This window comes from Hakea prostrata, chromosome 8 (genome assembly GCF_041222555.1).
Source record: "Hakea prostrata isolate BN-2017 chromosome 8, UWA_Hpros_2, whole genome shotgun sequence".
In the NCBI taxonomy this organism is placed as follows: Eukaryota; Viridiplantae; Streptophyta; class Magnoliopsida; order Proteales; family Proteaceae; genus Hakea; species Hakea prostrata.
In genome coordinates this window covers 12,901,771-12,926,731 of record NC_142607.1, presented here as the reverse complement: position 1 = coordinate 12,926,731, position 24,961 = coordinate 12,901,771, and the positions used below count along the sequence as shown (strand labels likewise).

At 37.0% G+C, this 24,961-nt stretch overlaps 2 protein-coding genes across 4 annotated transcripts; both read right to left on the bottom strand.

The window, feature by feature from the left end:
- Positions 1 to 748: 748 nt before the first annotated feature.
- On the bottom strand, positions 749 to 6,674 carry LOC149007014 (AMSH-like ubiquitin thioesterase 2). Its single transcript, XM_089166485.1, has 12 exons — positions 5,907 to 6,674; positions 5,717 to 5,781; positions 5,056 to 5,128; positions 4,771 to 4,875; positions 4,461 to 4,498; positions 4,042 to 4,285; positions 3,756 to 3,845; positions 3,228 to 3,290; positions 3,020 to 3,094; positions 2,098 to 2,160; positions 1,584 to 1,636; positions 749 to 1,141 (listed from the first exon to the last, which is right to left on the bottom strand). Exons 1-12 carry the CDS (start codon positions 5,997 to 5,999, stop codon positions 967 to 969), a joined length of 1,137 nt encoding a protein of 378 aa, XP_089022611.1. The 5' UTR covers positions 6,000 to 6,674; the 3' UTR covers positions 749 to 966.
- Positions 6,675 to 7,659: 985 nt separating this feature from the next.
- On the bottom strand, positions 7,660 to 18,946 carry PEX14 (peroxin 14). Of its 3 annotated transcripts, none has more exons than XM_089165277.1 (13): positions 18,808 to 18,946; positions 18,628 to 18,716; positions 14,422 to 14,666; positions 14,245 to 14,293; positions 13,857 to 14,050; positions 13,246 to 13,441; positions 12,990 to 13,148; positions 11,064 to 11,143; positions 10,912 to 10,954; positions 10,765 to 10,832; positions 9,584 to 9,628; positions 9,436 to 9,504; positions 7,660 to 8,678 (listed from the first exon to the last, which is right to left on the bottom strand). In XM_089165277.1, exons 2-13 carry the CDS (start codon positions 18,683 to 18,685, stop codon positions 8,187 to 8,189), a joined length of 1,698 nt encoding a protein of 565 aa, XP_089021403.1. In that variant the 5' UTR covers positions 18,686 to 18,716; positions 18,808 to 18,946; the 3' UTR covers positions 7,660 to 8,186. The 3 variants fall into 3 exon arrangements, with proteins under 3 accessions (XP_089021403.1, XP_089021402.1, XP_089021404.1); XM_089165276.1 differs by having other exon boundaries at positions 18,628 to 18,713; XM_089165278.1 differs by having other exon boundaries at positions 10,918 to 10,954; positions 18,628 to 18,713.
- Between the last annotated feature and the right edge of the window lie 6,015 nt (positions 18,947 to 24,961).

Genomic DNA, 24,961 nt, shown 5'->3' with positions numbered 1-24,961 from the left:
ATTAATACAAAATGAATAAATTTCCCATTATGAAGAAAAGGTAAATAAGTAGAGGTAAATAAGTAGAACAAGTCTACTTTGCAAAAATACAGGCTTCATAAAAAAAATCATCATTGTTATAAGAAGAAACTAAATCAGTAAATATTTTTTTAAGAGTTTCTAAGGGGGAAGACTTCAGCAGAGAAAGATCGAGAAAGATCGAGATTTTTCTTTTCTCTTTTTTTCTTCATTCTCTTCCCTAATCAAACTTAGGTTTCGATACCATCTTGAGAAACATGATTTTGGTAAATGGTTTAAATTGATCAATGTGATCTCAAACCCTCTATTTATAATAAAGTGAAAAGAACACTATTACATAAATACATTTACTTGGATAACAAGAACTAGAAAATTACATGAATGAAAACTCTAACTGAGTTCAACTACTAATAGAACTCAATCAACAAGGTGCCATGTAATTTCGAAGATAATAATAGGTGGTGATTACTAGTTTCACCAAAAAAATAGTGAGTGCCGTCTAATTTTCTCCCCCCAAAAAAAATAAAAAAATTCTGACAAATGGTCAAATTGACATTATACATCCAACCTTAATAGCTTCTTAACACTATTAGATGTGAAGGAAGCAATAGCAATTTCAAAAAGGGCAAGGTTCTATTAGTAATTAAACTATAGTAGAGGGGTAACAATAAATTATCTCTTTAAATGATTATAGAACTACTTTGAGGATGTAACTTCACAGATTCAGTAATTTTACATACATATTCATTTTATATCTTTGCACTGGCCACCTCATTAATGCAGGGGAACATCAGAATAGAAAGTTCACATTACATTACCTACAGACATGAATATTGCATAAACAGGGTTCTCTAGCCAGTTTGGAGCATAGCCGAAATCACAAAACCAATAAAATCACAATACTTTTAAGTCATATAATCACCTTGCAGTACCATAAGCATCTACTGATCAGCGTAAATCAAAGATTTCAAACCTCAGATTTTGATTTATATAAACATTAGAGCAGTGCTCATAAAGTTGACTTCCATCAGGTGGATTCCGGTGGGAGTGAAATCCTCTCTCTGGGCACTCTCTCAGGACAGACATACCACCAAGATCAGTCAAACGAAATATTCCATGCTTCCTGTCATTAAAAAGAGAAAATCCGACGGGATAAACCTCTGGCGAGCAGTCTGTAATAGTTACTTCATAGAACGCTACAGCATGTTCTTGGTTCATCGGATGAGAAATGTAAAGTCAGTCATAGCAGAATACGACCGAGAATTGAACTAGTCCAAAATGTATGCAATCACCGCAAATGACGCAAACTTCTGTAGTGCATGAACCTCAAACTTTATTTTGTTCATAAGAGGTTTAGTTTTCAATGCTGAATCTAAAAGATATGCATCATCTCTGAAATCTGAATCAAGCCATCTATGCTACTCTCTAGTGTGCACATCAAGTATAAACATACAGACATTATACCCTACCAAGTTAGCCAATTAACTGTCGATGTTTTACTCTATGTGAAAAGAAAAATGATGTGATGTTACTGAATTACAGGATTCAAGTGAAGAGTAGTGCACCTTAAGGGATCAGTCGGAGCCATGACAACAGCAAAAGCCTCGGGCACCATTACCTGCGCATGGTTCAAGTAGAGGTAGCTTTAGATAGCTATTTGATCCCAAAAGCATAGCTGTAGGATACCCCAGTCCAATTCTATTGTGAGCAATTCCCAGAACAGGATGTATTCTGAAGACGGATACTGAGAGATTCTGATAAAAATATGGAGAAAGCCAGTAGATTTACAATTGAAATTATATTACATTATAACAGCAGCATATGGGAAGGAACATTATTAATCAATTGCAAGTTGTGAGTTCACCACTCAGAAGATGAATTAAATCGAACAGCTTATGCTGGTTCAAAATATACTGCTCTATGTAGAGGTCTGTCTGAATAAAGGCCGACACTGTTGTTTACTCCCAAGAAACAAATCTCAACATTTGTTTACTCCCAAGAAACAAATCTCAACATTATAATGTAATACAAATGCAATAGCAGGTACAAGTAGGGTGCAAAAATATAGTCAAAGGTTACCTGGTAGGAGAAATGAGTGTGCAAATCTACTGATGACATGAAACAAGCCTGAGAAGGATGTGTCTGGAAGAAAAAAATATAGAGAAATTGAGTACCTCAGATACATGGCTTAATAGCAAGAGATAAAATGTCACATTTGCCTTACAAAGCTTGTGGGCAGATTCAGAAATAGGCACATATGCATGGTAGATCTTTTCTTCCCCCAACCCATTGGGGACATGGTTCAGATCTTTTTGGATTATATCACTCTCTGCGGATTTTTGAGTTCAATATAATTTGGAGGCATAGACTAAGTAATCACTAGTCACTACTCACAACACAAGCCTTCTATCAGGAATACACGTCATTAACTGTTTTCGTGTTAACGAGTATTTTTTCTTTGAGAATCAAAGCTCAATTTCCCATACTAGTTACCCAAATGTCTATTATGCATAATCATGAGCAGCTAGTATGGCTTCCTCCCAAGAAGTGCTTATTCAATCTTACAACTATATGAGAAAATGGGATGTTGGTTGATGACCACAAATTCAAGATATTTGATAATCGATTGCAATATTTAATGCTAAAAGAGGCTCCATCTGATGATGGAACTTTTTGAACAGATAAAGTTTGATTATAAAACAACTTATTCTGTGCCTATAGGTATTTCAAACATTTCATAGAAACCAGAAATTCTTCCCCTCCCCCCCCCCCCAAAAAAAAAAAAAAAAAAAAAAAAAGGCAAAAACCATAAGTGTATCTGAGTAAGCAAAACCATAATCTGGTATAAAGAAAATCTTATGACAAGCACTAAAATTGAGCAAAAAAGAACTAAAATACCCCCGACAAACAATGAGGAAGCTTCACAAATTTGAAAACATGCTTAAAGCTAACATGGATACATCGTACAATAAAACACTGATATAACAGAAATAAAACTTACATGGATCCAGCCTATGGGAAAGAGGGAGTGCTCATTTTGTATGGCGTAAATCTCTTCCTCATTTAGTGCTTGACACTGTTATACCGCAAAAGTGGTCACGTGACATAAATTTTTGGCCACTTTGCACTATGAAATACTTGTTATGCCTTGAACTGGGCTATAAAATTTTGCACCAGATCAAATGGGATTTAATTAGCAGGATACTTACAGAATTGGAAGCAGATTCCTGCTTAGGAACTATCAAAGTGGTTACATAAAAGGTCCCCTTTTTCTGCACATGGGAAATAAGGGAAGCAAATTAATTTCAGAATGATGATCAATGTATTTTCCTCACCTGCAATCCATACAACATTAGAGAAGGAAAGTACAGAAAGGAGGAGGAGGAGGAGGTAATAAGCTGAAACAATTTTGCCATTCACACTCATATTGCTCTTCTGGTAGGTTCAAACTAGTAGAATGTACCCAAAGACTAAACAAATGCCATGAGGGACCCAACATAAACACAGTCAGTGTGGTCCAAACAACTGTAGTCGTGGCCCTTGGAAAGAATGAAATGATCAGATGGTAATAAACAACACATCTGAGGTGGTTTTGGTTGATGTTGAACTTGTAAGCAGGGGGTTAGTATGCCTAACTCCCAAGGTAAGAATGATGAGAAAAATATAAGAAGGTGGATCAACTGCTTTTGCTTCTATAAAAACATGGAACACATTATTTACAGGTAAGTTGGTCTTACAAGAAAAGCACCAAGAATTCCACATGTCTCTAGATCCTTGTCCGTATTATCTCTAGCAAGTTGTAGAAAATCTTCCATCAGCCTTGCTGACTGGAGAAAAAAATATTGAACTGTCAATAGTCTGTTTCTTCAAGGCAAACAGATGGTCTGTACCACAAATAGAAACTTGAATGCAAGAGAAAGTAGAACTGTAACAGTGAAACTTAAAATTAGAAAATAAATAAACAAAACTGGGGAGGAGGTAGAAGAAAAATGCACACACAGGTGAAAGTTCTTGAGTACTTACTATATGTACATCTTGAAGGAACCTGGATTCTGAGGTCCCACTCGATGAAGAGTATGTGACCCCATCTTTTGAATCAGAATCAGTGAGATATGAAACATAAGGCATGCTATGTATGTAGGAAAGACTGGGAGAAGGAGAAGATTGAGTAACAGTATGCACAATAATATTCCGATCCTTGGCAGTAGTGGTACCCACTGAAAAGACAGATGCCAACCCAGTTTTATCCTCACAAGCTCTGGTGAAACTGCCAGATAGCACAGAAAACATACATTGGAAAGAAGTCAAAAGGAACACCATAGACCAAGCTTTGCATAAAATACCCGTCTAGAAGTATGTTCAATCTATATACCCTCTTTTGCCTGTTGCACATAATTTTTCTGAAGAGAGGGAGCATTTCTTGTTACAAGGAAAAGTGTTACCTCTGACATTTTGCTCCTACTGTACAGCAGCGTGTTACCTGTGGTGCAGTTTACTATAGTTCATAAGAAAGAGTTCTTCATGACTTGAAGAGGTAAACGGTATGGGCTTTCGGAAAAGAGTCTACACTATCCCTCACACAAATCTCTGTTTTATAAAACAAAAGCTTCTCTATTCAACCTCAAAAAGAGGAAAACAGGTGTAAAAAGACAAACAACTAAGCAATCCCTCATGATAGTTTCACAATAACTGGATTTGGCCCAGAAATAGCATTTGATTTGTTCTGGGACAACAATGAATTTCTGTTTGTACCTGCATTTCAGTGATGCTTGGAAAGGAATTATTCTTTTGAGACCACAAATCATGGCCAACTGCAGGCGTCAACATCTCTAGTTCCTGGATAGAGTCTTGATATATCTGATCCAACATTGAACAAAGTTTTGTAATTCTCTGACATAAAGTAGTAAAGCTTGTATCTAAGATCAGAGCAAGTGATGTCATGAAAATACATTGCCAAGAACTTTGGCCCTAGAAATTACTCAATGTAAAACTTATATAGTTTAACATAAATGAAGAAATAAGGAGATCAAAATACACCTTCTTGTGACGGAGCTTTTCTCTTCGAGAGTAGGTTTTATAATCCTTATGTTGAGGCAACACTTCAACTAGCCTGTTAACATAGTATAACTTCAGCTTTTAAGAGTTTTTAAGATTGCTGACCTACAAAATGGGGATGGATCCAACTCATAACATTCGACAAGTAAACATCTAGTATTTATGGAAAAGGGAAAACAAAAAGAAGTCTTGTAAGTTCTAATTGTAAAACCCATCTCCAAAGTAGGAGAATAGAGTCATACGAGAACTCCCAAAGAGGTGAAAATATTTTACAAGATGTGTGAACCACAGTTACTCTTTATTAGCAGTCTGTTCAGCTCAAAACATCCTTAATTCGAAGACATCAATTAGTGGTAGTCCCATCTCCTATCACAGTTTCATGGACGCGAGAAAGAACTGGTGGCTATTCTGGATAGTACCCCAGAGCAGAGAAAACAATCTTAATCACTGGAAAAATACCACCACATCCAGGAAGGAGGAGATGGAAACCCCAGGAGCCATAGAATACAGGATATCCATAAAGTCCAAATTCAAAAATCAAAGAGTCATCATGAGAGTTCAACTTGGGGAAAATATGTTCCATGCTACCAGATGTGATAAGCAAAAGTTAAAAGGGAAACAGAGAGGATTAAGGGAGACATGCCTGCAATATCTGCTGAGAGTTGTGTAAACATCATGTCCTCTTTGTTCATCCATATAAACCTTAGCCTAATTGAACATAAACCATCTCCATTGCAAGGAGTGAGATAAACCAAGCAAGAAAGAACAAAAACTGATGAAAAAAAAAAAAAAAAAAAAAAAAGAAAGAACGGAAGAGGAAAAGAGGGGCATACCTGGTCTGCAAGTTGATTAGCAATTCTGTAATAGAAAGAAAGCGGGAACCGTTCGTCGGTGAGCGCTTCCTTTTTTGAAGGGTACGATTCCATTTCCCTTGTAGACTACAGAAGTGCTGTCTGGTTTTAACCCACTATCTCTTTCTACTCTACTAGTTTGTTTTCAAGAGTTGCAGTAGACTTTGCTTTGTCACGGCGTCTCTGGTTCAGAAGAGATGCGGTGGCACGACATTTAGTGGGTCACTTGGTCGCGCCGAATTGATGGCTTTCACGCTACACTCTTGAGACAGTTTTGAGCGCTATGGAAGTCTTCAGCTTTTGCTGTCCGAAGAGAAATTTTGGTTTCCACCTTCACCATCTATAATGGTTTCAGTCAGTTTCAACTTTCAACTTTCAGATTGGTATAACATAAGCGTGTGAATTGAAACTTCAAACAGTTTCCAGTCGTCTGGATAAGATTTTGGTGTTAACTGATGAGCCCTTTTTCTTTTTTGGGTCAAAACTCATTTAACCGATCCTTCTTCTGACTTCTGAATGCCAAGATTTTATAAATTTCTGATAATACTAGTTACTCACAGAGATGAACAATGGCAATCAATGTGAATCCACAGTTACCCACAAGAAAGAATGGAAAGACAATAAGAAAAAAACAAACATTTTGGGCCTGGTTTCTGATCATCCATAGTGAAAGAGGGAATCGTCTCACTAAGCTGATTGAATTGGAAAAGATATTTTTGACTACTGGGTTAGAGAGTTAATGATGAATCAAATTCCCATTATAGCGTAGCTGCGTCGCATCATAAAAGCTTTTTCAAATTGTCCTTATTATTATTATTATTAATTATTATGGGTGACGATGATCCACTGGGCTGGCGTGGGCCGCCATTTCTTTCCCGCAGCCTTTTAGCCTTTCCATGTTCAAATTCTTCTATATTCTATTCTATTCCTGCTCCAACACCTGGTTTCAAACGTTATCCGCCGCTTTTTCCTGCTTCTTATCTCTCCCGGTTTTAAATTGTAGGTTATTCTTCTCCCGCGTGTGATGTGATATCAGCTTTGATATTTAAATGATTTTGATAGATCTTTTGGACTTGTGTGCTACGCGCGTTAAAGGTGCAGCTATGCCGACTGAAATTTTGATCTTTACCATCTGTTTTACGAATCCGGATCAGCTATCCGTTCGGAGAGCACAGATTGGGAGTGCTCTCTCGACGGCTTTACCACCATAAATACATTGAGACCTAGGGATGGGGTGATGATCAGGTCGAAATTGAGACAGATAAGATTTCAATCTCGACCATAGACAGCACAACACAACATTGTTTTACAAATGCACAGCACAACACAGCACTACCCATTAATGCACAACATTGAAATCGAACCAAAATATTTGACTAGTGCGTCAAGACTAAATAGATTGAATCAATCTTCTAAATCTATCTCATGTTAGACTAACTCAATTTAATGTCTATACACCAAAACAAACCCCATCAGACAACACAGTTTTGGATGTCATACTTCAGGATTTTGCTAGAGTGATGTAATTAATACATAACACCTGCAACAAAATCTCCACCTTCTGAAAGTGTGTTTTCACACTTTTGCAAAATAGACAGTCGAGATCTCGATCTAGACCATCGCAGCATAGCGCTGCACATTAATTGCGCAACACTAAGTCGAGCCCCATACCCTATATGGCTTCGATGATAGAAGGTGTAGGCAAAATGATGATCCGAAAACCTTCTGGGGTGTCCAATGATCACCAGATTGCAGATCCATTGTTTTGGTGATCATTAAATTTATTTTTTCAGACACAGAACCATCAAAGCGATGAACACCATATTAACAGGGATGCAATAACAGACCAAGGTCGAGCTCTAGGAAGGTCGACTAAGTAACCTATGGGAAAAACGATTACTGATCATAAAATAGACATGGTTTGTACAAGAAACTCTAGAAGATGCTTGAAGAGCCAGCTCAACCCACAAGAGGCCAAGGAGCGATATATGAAGATAACCCTTCATGATGCAGTCCATTTAAGAACCCTCATAGCCATCCACTAGCTTCACAGACACCTTTCATTAAAATTTCACACGGTATACAAGATAAAGTCACGTCTTAGAGAGAAATAACGTGCATATGAGAAAAATATCATAGCAGTTTTCGCTTCTTCTTTCTTTCTATTCCGCTAGCAGAATCAAAATTATTACGTACCATGTCCATCAATCTGGTTAAGCATGAAAGTTGCTCAAGCTGTAGCTTTGATCATAACCACATCAGTTAAACTTCAACTTCAGTAGTTGTTTCCTGCGCCTGCGTGCCATTGGCATCCAGGCTCGGACGCTCGGCATTGATTTCCAGTTGACCTCCTGATTCTGATATTTTTGTGAACCTCTGCAACTCATCAATGTCATCTGAAGGGTGTGCAATTATCTGATCATTGCTGGTTTGTTCTTTCGGGATCAAAGATTTTGGCTGTCGGATTGCAGCAGCAGCTTCGGGCATTGAAACGGGGGGTGGCTGGGGTGGAACCCACACACGCTGAGGCATCTGCGGTTTAGCCATCCCAACCGTTCCATTTGAGGTTGTCACTGGTTCACCCTCAGATTCAATTTCTGTGATCCTCACGTTTCTCTGTTGCCACCAAGGTTCTGAACTGTAACCATTCAACTGAGAAGCAGATCTGCTATCTTGTTCCATGTAGCTTGAGCTTCCACCACCGTACTGAATACCAAAGCTGGGGTTGTTTTGAGCCTGGCGTACCTCCCATGGCTGTTCAGAAACAAGGTAATTGGGATGATAAGAAATAAGTATATAACTAAATAAAATGAACTGGGTATGAACACAAATCTGACAACATTCCTTAGCTGCAGCTCACTTCCCTACCAATTTCACATTCCATTACTATAATGATGAGATCATTGAAAATGAAAGTTCAGTTATGAAGCTTGTGCCAACTGTGCTTATAGCCATCATTCCACTGAACATGGTCGTCAACGTGTCTCCCAGGCATCTAGGCACTTTGTTTACCTTAGTCACCTAGATGACACTGGTTGTCATGTTGCTGTTGCTTTATTTCTGCCCCCTCAACCATCCTCATCCACCAAGAGGCCATGACAACTTTGCCACTGACTTTAATATCATAAGGCATCATATTCAAAGCTATTGTAGGGGCTTCGGAAACAGTCATAAGGGGTATATATGCCATTGGCCTCTCCAGAAAGAAGAAACCAGATTATCTAAACATAAATGTTATCTTCTTTATAGCACATCTAAGTGGTGGATCTCATGGATTGGATAGTTTTAGCTTTAGCAAATGACATGGCCTTCCCTATGACAATGGACAGACCAGTTCATGATGCTTCAATAGTCTCTGAATATGACTGTAGAAACAGTAAATAAATCTTCAATGCAGACCTCACAGTTATCATTTGATTCATTCAGTTCTCTACGTATATCCTGTTCCATTCAACAAAGCCACCCTGTACATAGTTCTATGAAGATAAAAGAAATGGTTGGAAGCTTATACCTTGGCTCTAGGTGCCAATCGAGGATTTGACGGTAGTTGATTAGGGTTCGGAGGCAGATCATTGATTTCCTGAAAACAGACCATAATTAGAGAAAATTAGAAATATCCAACAAAACTGGAGAAATCCAATACTTGGTGGGAAAATTACTCTGATCCCCGGGGGTTTCTCCCCTCGTTGCACCATAGCCATTATCTGCAAAGAAAACCTTTAGAAATCATGGTTTGCATTACTTGAAAATTTTGAATGCAAGAATGAGTGAAGCAAATGACAAAGCAGATATCTTGTGTATCGTAATTTCTTCCAAACCCACCCCACCACCTTAACTCCCCCCACCTATTTAAAAAATAAATAAATGAAATGAAACTCCTTTTTCCCCAAAAAAAGGAAAAAAGAAAAGTGTACAGTAATGCCTATGCTATTCATGACAATACCCTAAATTATCTTACCCATGCATCAGTAGTTCTGCAACACCCAGTATATCCAGCATTAAGCGGTCATCACTCATCACACAAATGGTCAGTGGAAGAACACTCAAACACAAGCTCTATCGAATCATATGTTAAAAACCTAATACGCTATTCTCTGGAGGGCTTCACAAGATCATGTTAGCTTCCTTCTTTTCAACAGATATAGCTTCAAAACAGAATCAAACATCTAGAGTCTACAGAGTATATTTATGTGTGGGATGGGGAGTTAGCTCAATTGTAACATGAACATTACCAAATTTTTTTGGTTGTGTTCTGACTATGTTTAGATTTCTTATCAGAATCTCCTTTCATAGAATTATAAAAAAAATTCAGAAATTATTATGGGTGAAACATTCTTGTCTGTGGAAGCTTGACCTTTGCTCACTTAACCTCAATAACAATCAATTAAAACAATACATTTTTTTTCAGCTGTTTAAAAAATCATTACTACTTTTCAGATACAGGTCCAGTCCACTTAACACAACACAATATGAAAAAGTGGAAAATTACCAGAAAATATTATAAGGAAAAGACAGAAGGGAACACTTTCGTGGAAATAACAGGGCCTCCGTTTTCGATTATGTACCTTCGTTTCAATTCCCTTTGTACCTTGAGTTAATGATCTCACTTGAAACAAGTTTATCTGGTAAAAATGCCAAACTAACTCTACTGTCCCCTTTTGTGCATCTTCAACTTTACCTTTTTATTCGATGAATAACAAAGGTCCCTTTGTTAAGCTCAACAGCCAAAAGTCAACAACATTTGAGATTTCTTAACCGGTTACTACGATGCTAGAATAAGCTTAAAATATCCACTTTAGCTATGTATGCAAGAAACAGGAAGCTCAGTCATTTTAGATACCTCCATATACGATTTCGAATGTGGTGCAACTGAGGGCTCTGTAGATGCAGGTGCTGATGAAGGCCGCACTGCTCAAAACACTCCAATCATAAAAATGAAGATATTGAAGATTATTTGAAAATGAAAATTTTCAAAGTATCTATAAACCTGAACCTAAGTCATAGCCCGATGTACCATTCACTTCCGATTGCTGCAAGCATCGAAAATTCATTAGGAATTAAACTTTGAATGACTCAAGTACTTAGAAAATTAGCATCTTAAGTAGGCTAGTGAAAAATACATAGGTATTCTTAGCTTACTATTGAACTTGTGAGTGAACCAGAACCTCTAGAATTTTCTTGGCCAACCAGAGGGGACTTCCAAGATGTGTTTGTTGGCCCTGATGATAGCAAAGAAATGAAAAGATTAAATCATTTTATCAACTTATTAGCTGGCAGGCAAGGTTCTTACTGAGAGCTCAAAGCAGTCTTTTGATCAAGGTGCTACAAAATGATTTATTTTCCAATATAAGGTGTTAAAAATTTTACTGTGCCGCAACCCTCAAAACCCACCCCCACCACCCCCCCCCAAAATAAAATAAAAAGAAGCAAAAAAACTTTGAAAATCTTGTATCTCAAGAGGTATGTAGCTATTCAAGAAAGCACAATATAAAAACAATGTGAAAGCAAAAAGGAATTACATTAACATGAAGTTATTTGAGAATAGTAAGGGTGTCGACTCACACCATGGACCATTAACCGAATTTAAAATTATATAGAACACACTGTACCATTCTTTACCGAAAAGATATGGTCTAGTATTGGCATGACTTATCTATACCATTTGGTATATGGTATGGCATCCATGGTGAGAGATCTCGCGAGATATCTCATTTTTTCAAATTAGCGAAACGAGATGGAGGTCGAGAGCAAAGAGTTGGGATATCTCACTCGAGATCTCACCACATTTATCTATATCTCGCCATATCTTGCCCTGAATCTCGCTGAACTCTCAAATTTTGCCTTTTGTTGTGGATTTCGGTTGGATTTTCACTTGCAACTACTCTTAGCACACTACAACATCAAAGGAAGATCAATCATTCTCTACTTGTCTTATGAACTTATGATTTAATGACTTATATAGAACTTCTAATGGTTGTATAATTTTATTATTCTATTCTTGAAAATTGAGATTGTGATACTCATATTGGTGGAATTTTGATAACATTTAGGTTACTTGATGCATTTGATACACTTGCTTTTCATTTATATGCCTTAAAGATTCTATATTACATGTTGTATAATATTGCATTCCCTAATCCTACAACATTTCGGTTTCACACTATGAGTAGACTTAGAAATCATACTTAAGATTGTTTTTTGATAAATCCAAGGCCACCAAGTGTTCAAAAGGCCTTAAATAGGCTAAATACCAATTGGGACCCTAAAACCCACCGAGTTGACGCCAAAATATTGTATATCTTGACCGAGATCTCGGTTTTTCAAGGTGGCGAGATCTCGCTCAAGAGCGAGATCTTCTACCATGATGGCATCAGTACAAATAAATTGAATATTAGTAATGGTGAACAACATGGTACAATAATGGTGTGACATAGTTGTACCGTTTTACCGTTTGGTCTTCAGTATGGTACCGGTATAACATAAATGTATTTGGCACCATACCAAATTGACACTCTTAACACACAATTCAACTTCCCCAACCCACTCAAAAGAAAAAGGGAAAACAATGGACGATTGATCTATTAAAATTAAATTAACATGCTATTAGGTCTCTGAGATCAATAATAGGAGCTCACTCCAAGCTGACAAGAAAGCCCTGAACGAAAGAGGTTAGGATTATCCCTTTGATTGGAAGTTTCTTAACTAGTCAAGCCAAGGACAAGACACAACTCAACAAAGAGCTTAAAAGCTGTGTGAGGTCCCACTGTAAAGCAAGAAAGCCATAGCAGCACAAAGGTTTATCAAGCAGCCACAGGCTCTTTTGTCAAGACACTAAAAAAGACAAATCATTGTTAAGGCTTGTCTAATGGTCCTGATGAGTCGTGAACCACATCTGAGGATGCACAAGCATGTTAAGAACCAAATTTACAAATACACTGTACACCTAAACAGAAAAAAATCCATGGCCTGACAACCTTAATAACGGAATAACATGGAATTTGAGCACACTCTGAATCTGCAGCAATTCACTATAATCCATGAGAAGGAAAAGGGAAAATAGCCTACCATTTGATGAAGCAGATGGAATATGTTCTACTGCTTGCTTCTTTAATGAAAGACCAATGTCATTTGTAGCTTCCAATTTCTGAAGAGCATTTCTCATAGTCTTCATTTCCTCTACTTGGACATCCAACAGATTTCCAAAAGCTTCAAAGTACTTCTTCTCTAGCAAAGGATACACAAAGGTCTGAGATTCTTTTACATTAAATAATAGAAAAAGAAAACAAAAAATTAAATAACACACAGACACTCACACCCCCACCTTCATTTTTGGACTTCAACATTTCCTGACTTGCTCTGGCCACATCAGCGGCTGCTGCTGCAGCTGCTTTTGCAGCTGATGCAGCTTCTTCAGCAAAACTTGGTTTCAAATCATTTTTCATCACAGTATCACCTTCTTCTTTGTCTTCCAAAACAACCTTTTTAATCCAAGACTTCAACCTAGGGACAACAGCATGCTGCATGGGGATATAATGTCAGCTTTGCAGCCAAATCTGAACCATTTTGAAATGAGTGCAACATGTAAAATATCAAGAAGGTCTAAACATTCTAGTTCAAAGAACCTTACAGTTGAATAACTATCTGTACAGGTAGCTGCAAATGCAAAGTGCTTGTAAATTGTATTAGTTACTCGATTTATGTGTTCTAAAGCCTCGACTGCAGGTACTTTTAAAAAGTTAAGCCTAAACTTTCTAAAAATAAAAAAATTGCATTGCTATTAACTCAGATTAAACGTGCTCGAGTTTTTTTAAACCATTCGCATACCTAAGCTGTGATGAAGTGTGACCCCTATTAAACAATAGGCATATCGCTCAGTAGGTCAATATTTGTATGTGGCATGATTAATTTGATGATATAAAAATGGCAAGATACCTTGAAAAACAATGCAGAACCGGCCCCAGAAGCAGCAAGGAAACCTACAGCAAGAAAAGCATGAGACCATTGAAACCGTGACTTTGTCATGGTTGCCACTGTAGAAACCATATTTCCCGCAGGGGCTGCTGCAGGTTGTGGATTTTGTGTGGTGACCTGTGCCTGCATGTTTGCAGATGATTTCAACTGGCCATCTGACACCAATAATACAATAGGACAATAAGATGTCAGCAGAAATGCAAGGGCTAGATGAGTTTGTATAACAGAAGAACTGATGGTGATTATGATGTTTAAGTGGGTGGAATTAATCCCTTGACATGGGGTATCACCCCAAGCTCAAGGATCTCCACATCCATATGATGGTGAGAATGTGTTTTGCTTTTCTAACCTTGATTTGAAGTAGCTGGCTGCACATTGGTAACAGCTGGAGTTGGGTCCTGTAATTCATACAGATGTATCAATAAAAAAGCATAGAAATAAGAGAAAGTACGGAGCATCAAAGTGTTCTAGTAACTTTAAAGGAAAAGAGAATGAACAAGGCACAGGCCGTAAATAAGTTCCTTACAGGCACACGGCGAAAGGCTTCATCTATCTCCTCCCTTGTTAGGCCCTTTTTCTCAAGGAAAGAACGCCTGTAGATGACTGGAGAACCCCTAACTTTAGGATGAGATAGAAATTTAACAGCATTTTGCACTTGTTCCTCTCTCATCGGTTCTGAGTTCACAAAAACTGATTTTGAAGAACTTTCTTTTGGCATCTCTCCCTGGGCATCTTGCCCATTTCCATCCACTGGTTTCTGAATCTCTGAACCTACATTATGAAATTCTCTATCAAAAGGAAACTCATAGAAAAGCACACGAAGTGCATATTTGACATAGATAGATTGATCAGAGTACAAATGCACGGTTCTGCATCTTCACCCATCTTGGTCAATCCGTGAAGGCAAACAAGAAAAATACCAGCTTTGGGTTGAAACAGACATTAACAAGATTCACCCTTCTTTTCCAAAGACAGAAAGTCTCATGTGAACAAGCTATTTTTTCCCCTCATTTTTAAGTCAGGGACATATATACACAAAATTCGTAAATATCTCTAGGATTGAATTGATTAACTTAGAAGACATAATGAACCAAAAATTTAACTGCCTTCAGGGGAGAAAGCTTAATGAAGCATTTGATGGCATGAACATGGATAAGATGGACACAACAGTTCTGAGATGCAACTAAACTCAAGCACCATCCTGAAATTGGAGCCCTATTGTTGGAATTGAGGTGCAGGAAGAGAAAACTTGCTGAGACATAGGGAGAGAGGGAAATCCAAGGAATATTAGAGTTCAACTCTGTCCTCAGGGCACGAACTAAGTTACTTCAATGGAGATGGTAGATGAAAGACCCAAAGACTTCAGATGCAAATCCAGCACCGAATTGGTTTGGTCTCTCTGATATCAACCTAGAGTTGATACATACAGGTGTTGGGCCTTTGCTTAGTACATTTATGTGGTCATGGGTACATTCTACGGGCAAAAAAGTCCAGCATCTAGGCCAAGTATGAAATAATTTAGCTTATTAGTTGTATTGTTTTAATTATGTAAATTCTGCCCAACTTAAGTTATAAGGGCAGAATAGTGTTTTTGTTTATGTTTTATTTCAGTTTTAACAGTCTAAGTCAGTTAGGCTCGTTTTTGTAATTTAAGTTAATTTCTAAGTCCTAACTTCACTAGGACTTCTTATGTTAGGCTACAAATAGCCCCCGATTGATTAGAATATACTACAGTTGATTAATGGATTATTTTTCTTTTAAGCCTGGAGTAGTTTTATGTGTGTGTGGCCACTACAACAACTGGCTTATGTCAACTTTGGCCAGAAGAGGTCCAAGACTTGAGTATCCCGTCAAGGTTCTTGGTAATGTCAAGCCAAATCTTTGCTGTGGCTCAATAAACAGCCTTCAAGAAGCCATTTCATTCAATCCAATGATCTACAAGGCTCCCCATCCAGGGGTATCAGGCATCCTGCACTCAATTCCCCTCTCACATCACCTTTTTTCCCCTTGAATCTTCAGACTTTTCAAGTGACCCAGAATCTACCTATTAGATCTATCCCACACTTTAGATACATCATCTCCCTCAACCCTACTCACCTTAGATCCCAATTTAACCCCATTTTGACCATCCAATTTCAAGATATAAATAATTTCTTGAAATTTTCGTACTTCATAAAACCCCCAGTACAAGAAACCTCATATCTTCTAATTTAACTATCCAAACCCCGCCAAACTTGGGGAAGCATATTCCCACATTATTACCTACATTCTCTCTAAGTTTCAACCCATTCTTACACCTATCGACTTCAGTTTCCCATCTCAAGGAATTGATCCCATATCTCCCATGGGATGGGTGAGTATCATTGATATGCTAAACATAATTTAAGAAGTATATGATTCTTAGTTACAAAACCCTAACTTAACCATTCCCCCCCTCCCCCTTATAACCAAACCTATCCACCTCATATGAGTTTCTTCTCTTAAAGACCTTGGAGGAACTGTCCCTCATTACGTGGAGGCTACATCAAATTCCCATCATAACTACTGTGAGACCAAAAACAGGACATAAAGTACAAACTGCAAATAATTTGACATTGCTTTGGTCTTTGACTTCGCACACAGCTCTGCAGCTGACTAGCTGAAGGATGGAATGAACACTTCTGCTGGAAGAAAGGAATAGCTCTCACCAGGCAACAATACCCAAAGCAAATGACTTTATTGGCAACCAACACCCATTTACAGCCTTCACTTTCTTCGAAATGCTATAATGTCAAAGCAGAAACAGGAAGTAAATTGTCTGGAATTTACTTAGAACTTCTTGGGCACCAAACAGGATTTCAAATATTGGTGAACAAAATTGGGAATTGGCCAGGATCGATTCTGTTGGTGTCGAATATTCCATGATGATTGATCACACCAAGCTTGATTGTACTAATCTGAACTGATCAAATCTTTGCTGGCTTGCAAGCAATTTGAAGAAGATTGTTAGAAACGGAGCCAATCGCTATGATCGGTGATCCGTTTGCAGCAACCAAGTTAGTGAACTTGGATTGAAGGAGTTCTAGAGTTTGAAGGAACCCTAGATTTGAAAGGCTTCGTAAAGAAGGAAAAGTTGGCAGTCTAGCTTGTGTAAAATGAAGTGTCTTACCTGTACGATCATCTTTCTTGTATTTATAAACATTGGACCCTGCCTTGGTTTCATTTGATCCGTCGAATATTTTAGTTCTCATTTGATGGTCACGATTCAATTTGAGCATGATATGTAACCCAATACTAATAAATGACTAGACCTGGGCTGATCAGGTATTATCCGGTAGATGGGTAATTTTACCCAAACACGAGCCCCCAAGCCTGCTAAAGTTGACCTTAGCTGAGACTCTGGTTAGGAGGCTTAAACTATAACTTTGATCAACATGATTATTCTTTGTCAGATTCATTCGGATCTATTCTCAACCCATCTTTAGCTGTGAGAATTCTTCACTATTTGAGTTTATCTTTGGTTAGGAAAATTCATTTGGAAACACTGAGCTCATCTTTTGATCAAAAGAGTTCATCAGGGAATTTTGAGCTCATCTTCTGATCAAGAGAGTTCATCAAAGAGTTATGAGCTCATCTTCTAATCGGAGACTTCATCCAGAGGATAATTTGAGCTCATCTTTCTAATCAGAAGAGTTCATCAGAGGATGTTAAATTCTTCCTTGACCAAGAGAGTTCATCAAATAATCCTTTCTTTCTTGGAGTAATCCATCTGATCAGGACTTTGTTTTTGAATTTTCACCAACTACTTGGCTAAATTTGGGCCCTTTGACACTTGTCACTTCATTTTACACAAACTGGACTGCCAACTTTTCCTTCTTCATGAAGTTTTTCAAATCTAGGGTTCCTTGAAACTCTAGAGCTCCTTTAATCCAAGTTCACTAACTTGACCGTTGGAGATGGATTGCCGATCACAACAATTGGCTCCGTTTCTAACCATCTTCTTCAAATTGCTTGTAGGCTAGCAAAGATTTGATTAGTTCGATTTAGTACAATCAAGCTTGCTGTGATCGACCATCTCGGAAGATTCGATGCCAACAGATTCTAATTTCTGATGTTATGAATCAGATATTTAAATCAAGATGCAACTGATTTAAGCTATTTCAGGCTGCTTCTAGGAATATTTGAATCGACTCAGTCCATTCCCAATCATGGATTCCTAGCTTTAAAAACCTTCATCTCTACAATTTAAAACAGGAAAGTGACCTAGCACAGTAAACTAGTCCAAGAGTCTGATACCCCACGATCTTAATATACATTACCACAAGTGAGAAAACCCAAATGAATCATTAAGCTCTGACTTCACTAGGAGTTATACGAAACGATGGAAAACAAAGACAGCAGAGCCACTCTCGTACAGGCTATTCTTGAAAAAGAAGACCCAAAGAGTGCTAAAGAAAGGTTAAAGAAGGGTTAACTAGGTTGTGGAATGTGGGGTATTTGAAGTGAAACGAGCTACAACAGTTGCAAGATTCAGTTTTCGTCTCATCACTCGTTGCTTTTTATTGTATGAAATTGAAAACAAATTCAAGCATGCAGCAAAATTCGATATCATTCAGAAATTGTCAGAAGATGGATTGCAACTAACAACATCGAATTCATTTCAACAATCAAAGAGGTCAACAAAGGAAACGAAGAATATATAATAAACAGCGGAGTAACTAATATAACGCTAACACGAACAAAATAAAATCACCTGGATTTTCAGTTTTATCATCTGAAAGGTTTGGAGGAGCCGTAGACTCGGAACCCATACCCACTTTCGATTGAATAAACTGATCTCTACTAAATCGCGAACAGAAGTTAATGATATGCTGGAATTTATGAATCTAATCCTTGAGAAATGAATTGAAGAAGAGCAATTAATGGAAACTACCTGTGATGAAGATGATGTTAAATTTCAAGAAATTGAAAAGAACAGGGCTTTAAAGGTTGTTGCGCATCTCGGAGTCAGAGCATATCATACAATGCCAAAACCAGACGTCGAACACGAGATCAGTCTTCATTCCAGTACCGTCTTATCCTTTCCTCTCAATTACTTGAGAAGTTGTTGCACAAGGCCGGGATTCCAAAACCACAACACGAGCCCAAGCCCAACCCTAAGCCTAGCTCAGCCCAGTTCAGCCCAACCCTAATTAGCTGAAGCCTTTGATTGATTTCGGGTGGGCTGGAGTACCCTGATTGTCCATAATAAGAGCATCAAGAAATGCATTTGCTTGGGTCATCTGAGTTTATGAAATTACTATAAGGGGTTGAATGGTAATGTTTCTCTTTCATTTCCTTGTTCTTAGGTACGAAAAGATTCTTCCAAGTTCTATGCATTTTCACCGCTTTTCACTATTTCTCAATGTTAAAACCATGTATACATACATGCAGTGGCAGACCCAGGATGCAATAGTGGGGGAGAGGCCGAAGAATGAAAGCCAGTAACATTCCTATTTGGGGTCCCACCGCTAAATTATTTTATTAAATTAAAGAATAGACCCACATATATTTTGTGGGGCCCACACATATTTGAAAAAAATGATAAATTATTGATAATGATATTTTTTTTTCTACAAAATATAGGTAAAATTAAAGCAACAATATAAAAAAATATATACACATGACTTCAACCCTAAAAAGTTAAATGCAAACCAAAATTTTCATTGGTAGGAGATGTAAACCAAAATTTTTTTTTTGTAGGTAAGAGATGCAAATCAATGGTAGTTAGTTACCTACTAACTATAGACATTTTATTCACAATACAAAATCAAATAACAAAAATTGCAGAAGAAATAAAGAAACATAGAATATAAAATCAAATTAAAAAGAATAACAAAAGAAAAGAGAAAAAAAAAAAAAAAAAAGAAACAATGAATAAATTGAGAAAGAGAGAGAGACTTAATTGTGGAGTAGATTTTTTTCCAAATTTTCTTAAGCCACGCTTATAGAAGGGGTAGAGAATAAATAGGAAAAAAAGAGGATAGAAGAGAGGAGATAAGAGAATAAAAAGGGATTGAAGAGTTAGTTTTTAATTAGAAATAACATTTTGATTTTTGAATACCTAATAAGATTTTTTTTTTCAAAAATTTTCTTTAACCCACGTTTATAGAAACAGAAGAGAATAAATAAGAATAAAAGATGAGAGAAAAGAGAGGGGAGAATAAATAGGGATTGATGGATTAGTTTTATTAGGAATTACATTTATACTCATCATTTTACCTTTAAAAATTGTTCACAATACTAGGAGGAGGGCAAATAGTGACATTTCACATATGTGAAGAGAAAAAATCGGAAAAATTAAAGGAATTAGGGGAATATGGATAAAATTTTAAAAAATCCGGGGGCCCCTTCATAGATCCTCCCCTGCATACATGTCAATGTAGGGTTGGTAGAGTGGTAAGATCCATACTTCTCAGTGGAGAGGTCATGGGTTCTACCCTTGCCAACAAGCATCCCCTTGAGGATTTAATCAAGGTGCGCGCAAGTTGGCCCGGATGAACCTCAGATATATATGGAAGAAAATTTGAGTTTTTAAAGTTTCAAAATACAAGATTATGTTTTGATGTAAAAAAAAAAAAAAAGAAGAAAAAGAAGGAATGCCCCCCGTTGGAAGACATGAATGGGAGACGATACTTTCACGTATTTGGAGAAGAATTTGGAGGTGCAAGACTAAAAATTTCATGTGGAGAGTCTATGCCGAAGCTATTGCCTCAGGAGAAGGTTTACGGAGCATGGTGTTCCCATGCAAATCCTTATAAGCGAGAGAGCCTTCATGTTAGCTACAAATCTCCTTAGGCTATGGTTATTTGATATGATGCTACATTACTTTTGGATCAAACGCATGGTGGGTTGGGTGTGGTGGCAAGAGGAAGTAACGGTGACCTGCTGAGAGCTTTGTCATGTGATGTTTTCATGGAGGACAACATAGTTGGGGGAAGGTCTAGCGATGTTGGAAGCAGTGCTCTAGGCAATTGACATCAAGTCTCGCAATCCCATTTCATCTCTGATTGTTTGTAGTTAATTGGGCTTTTCCAAGATAAGCATAAATTAAGTTGGACCATCTAACATGCAGTCCATTCAAGATAATATATTTCATTTATCTGCAACTGTTCCTAGCTGTGTTTTCGTGACTTATTATCCTAGGGATTTGAATGTTATTGCTCATTCCCTAGCCAGGATTGCCCTATCCCAGCCTAGGAGGGCGGTTTGGCCTTGTTCCACTTGGTGGATTCGTGACTTATATACTAAGAATCCTTTGCTGTTTTCTGGGCTCTTTGAATGAAATCTTTTTACCAAAAAAAAAAAAAGGAATACTATTATACAACCCTAAAGTATGTAATTTATATGGAAAATTTCGGGAACACCTCAAAATAAATAGGGAAAAGTATAGACACCCTACAAGTATGTCAAATTGACAACCACCCTTTTTCGTTACAATGATAAATTGATTAGAGGAAAAGACAAATATACCCTTAGCATTATTTATGAACTAAAAATGAAAATTATAGTTATTACCTTGTTCTTTATATTATGACTTAGAAAGAGAAATATACTTTTCATCTTTTTTTTTTTTTGGTTTGTCAACCCCGGTTTTATAAACCGGTGGTTCAACCCGCACACCCGTCGCGAGTGAGTCTCCCAGTGGGTGAGTCTCCACAAGGATTCGAGTTGAATTTTGCTTCCAAGCACCCGTTAATTACCTTTCATCTCTTTTATTCCATGTCAAATCCACGATTTTCCACCCTTCATTTCTCCTCTTCCATTTCTCTGATTTGAAGCTACACCACTGCAACTCCATGTAAATGCTATGGCTTTGTTTGAGGAAATAAATTGCAACCTTTAATACAAAATCAAATTGATGAAAGAAGTCAGCATTGGATAGTTTGTATCCAAGTGTAGAAGCAATAATTAGAGCAAAACACTGATGAAGTAACCCCATATCCGATCCCCACACACAATGTTGGTTTTTTGTATTTTGCAACAGGGTTAACACATCAACAACCTGGAGCAAGAAAAGTCCACATAATTAGAGTCAGGTGACGCCTTTACAAACAAGGGCTTCTGCTCAGGCCATTCGATTACCTTTCATGGGGTCTCCCATAGAAGAAGATTAAAAAAAAAAAAAAATCTATGAGTAACAGATTGCATATGCTCTCTCATAATGGACAAAATTAATTGATATTTTTTTTAAACCAGTAGTTTTTCATAATAGGAGATAGGGAGAGACTCAAACCCATGAATCTTTAATAAGAGGTGCTGGTATTACCAATTGAGCTACCTTTTGATGGCAAAACTGAAACTCAAGATCTTATTTCACTAAGGAAAATATAGTAAAATCACAAAAATTGAAAGCAAGAGGTTAGAACAATATAATAGTGTCACAAAAAATTAAAGGCAATTTAGAAAATTATGAAATTATATAACCATGGTTTAACAGAATTTTTCTAAAGAGTGTACCATTGTGCAAATTTAAGAGATATTTTGAGGTGTCTATGCCAATTTTATATAATTTTTTTATTTTTTGTCAATTATCTTGGGGTGTCCCTAAGATTTTTCTCATGCATAGAAGGATATATCTCAAAGCAAGGAACAAATAATGCAAACTAAACCGAGATGAAATTGTAACTTTTGTTTGAGGGTATGAAAGTCATTTCATGTGAAGATGATATAGATAGACATATTGTTATTGATGTGCCCTCTGGACCCAGCAGCTCAACTAGTTGGCTTATACAATCTTCAAATTAGTTATTGGATTAAGACGTGTGTAATATTCTAATTTAAAGACACTCATTAGATTTATATATACCAACTCTTAGATTAGAATATTAAATGTGGTTGAATCCTATGATTTTTTGGGCACTCATAGTAAAAAGACTATCAAAGAGAGAATTCAAACTTGCAATTGAAAGGACAAACAAGAAGAAAAGAAAAAAAGTTAATTGGTCACATCATATGTTTCACTAATTGTGCTTGCCAAATAAATGTGCAGAATTGTTCAGCTCGAAAATCTCAGTAGTCAGATCGAGATCTTCGTTGAATGTGTCCTGCACATTTATTGCACAGGACTGAAGCTCGATCAGTGTTCAACTTCATCTAAGCATTCAAAATGCCATCATCAAAGATTCAACAAACATAGTTATTGTGGCACAAGGCAAAGTAGACTTTGCTCATTCGGCTGCAACAACCAAGGTTAAAGCCATCCAAGCTATCCTCCTTCTTAGCCACCTTTCTAGGGACCTCTTCTATTACTATATATTCTTGTTGCTCAAGTGTCTTACTCGAAGATTTACAAAATAACAAGACCATGTTAATCATAGTGGAAGTGGGACCCCATATAATTTTTTGTTTAAGGTAGTGGCAAGGTAGTTGAGTATTTTTAAATAACTATCCTTTTATTTGGTTGAGTCTAACTTAGACTTCCACGTTGCTCTCCTGAGTTTAAGTGAGACTCTAATTAAACAGTTAGGGTTGAGGAAAAGAATATACTAAATAGAAAAACAGTAAAAATTCAGATTCTCTCTCATTGCTCTCTGTGATTTCTCTCTGAGAAAGAAGTCAATCATTATTCCCATCACTGTGGTTCGCTGATTTAAAACGTGTAAAGTAATGTGAATTGAAATAATACAAGAAGGTAAATCAAGGAAATAATAACATAAAGAGACACTTCCTCTGTCTAGGTCCATTGCATTCAACTTCAATGAGGTATATGATATTGAACATTTCTATGCGTTATTGATTAACAAGAAATAATATCATTAAGTCAAGATCAAAAGCATTCCTTCTTCTTGCTTTTTTTCCCCTTTTTCTTTTTGGTTAAAGAAATTGAAGCATTCACAATCAGAAGTACATGAACCTGCAACAGCTAGCCTAGATCAGTCAATTTTTATCCTTAATTTTCTGTAAAATTTAAAATTTTAATGAATTTGTGGATACAGTTAGTTACTTTCCCATAGAAGCAAGGGAAGATGGTTAGATTATGCCAGGACAAGAAGCTCATCAGCTGTGCAAGAATGAGGAGAAGATGGCAATATTATGACAACATTCTTTCTTTTTCGCTTACCATGCATTCAAGCTGTACATATAATATGAGAACATCTGTACTGAGATTATAACACTACACAACACAAATCTCCTTTCATTAATTGATCTGAGTTCAACAATTTCCACAACACGACAAGGAGATGTCACCATTATTAGGAAAACACATTTCATCATAACACATTCAAACTTATCATCTAGTGCCAGAACCACCCTAACTTGCAACTCCATATATATATGCTTCTTCCATTTCTTTCTCTTATACTTGTTTGTTTGAGTGCTTATGTGATTGGAGAGAAAGGTTTTAAATCCATGGCAGAGGGTTCCCTTCTTTCATCTGCTTTTTTAACTGAAGGATGTGATAAAGGGAAAGTTTTTGATCCAGCTATGGATGAAAAAGTTGAGTGCTGTTGGAAATACATCCTCATGAGGTGAGTAGCTAATCAGAATGATTTTACTTCTTTAATTTCTTTCTTTGTTCATGTTTCTCTTAATTCCATCTCTTATCATTCTGCAGTTTGCACATATAAACTTCTTCTGTTTGTCTAATTTCAATCATCTAGGGTTATACTATGAAAACCCTAGAGACTAATTGCTTAATACACAACTTGTATAGAACCACCCAAGCTATACCACAAAAAATATATAAACCCACCAAGAAGGTCAATGTTGAAGTTTGGTAGTTCAAACATATAAACCTCTTCTGATTTTTTTAATTTCAATCATCTATGGTTATATACTATGAAAACCCTAGAGACTAATTTCTTAATACACAACTTGTATAGAACCATCCAAGCTATACCACAAAAAATATATAAAACCACCAAGAAAGTCAATGTTGAATTTTGGTTTTATTAGCCAACCATGACCTCTCAACCATCTCTCCTTTTGTTGATTAGTTTAAAGCCCCATAGGTTTAAAATATGACCATGTTCCAATTCATTAAATTATGAACGTGAACATACATCGCACCAATCCGTGGCTTTTGAATCTACGTAGATCTGAAG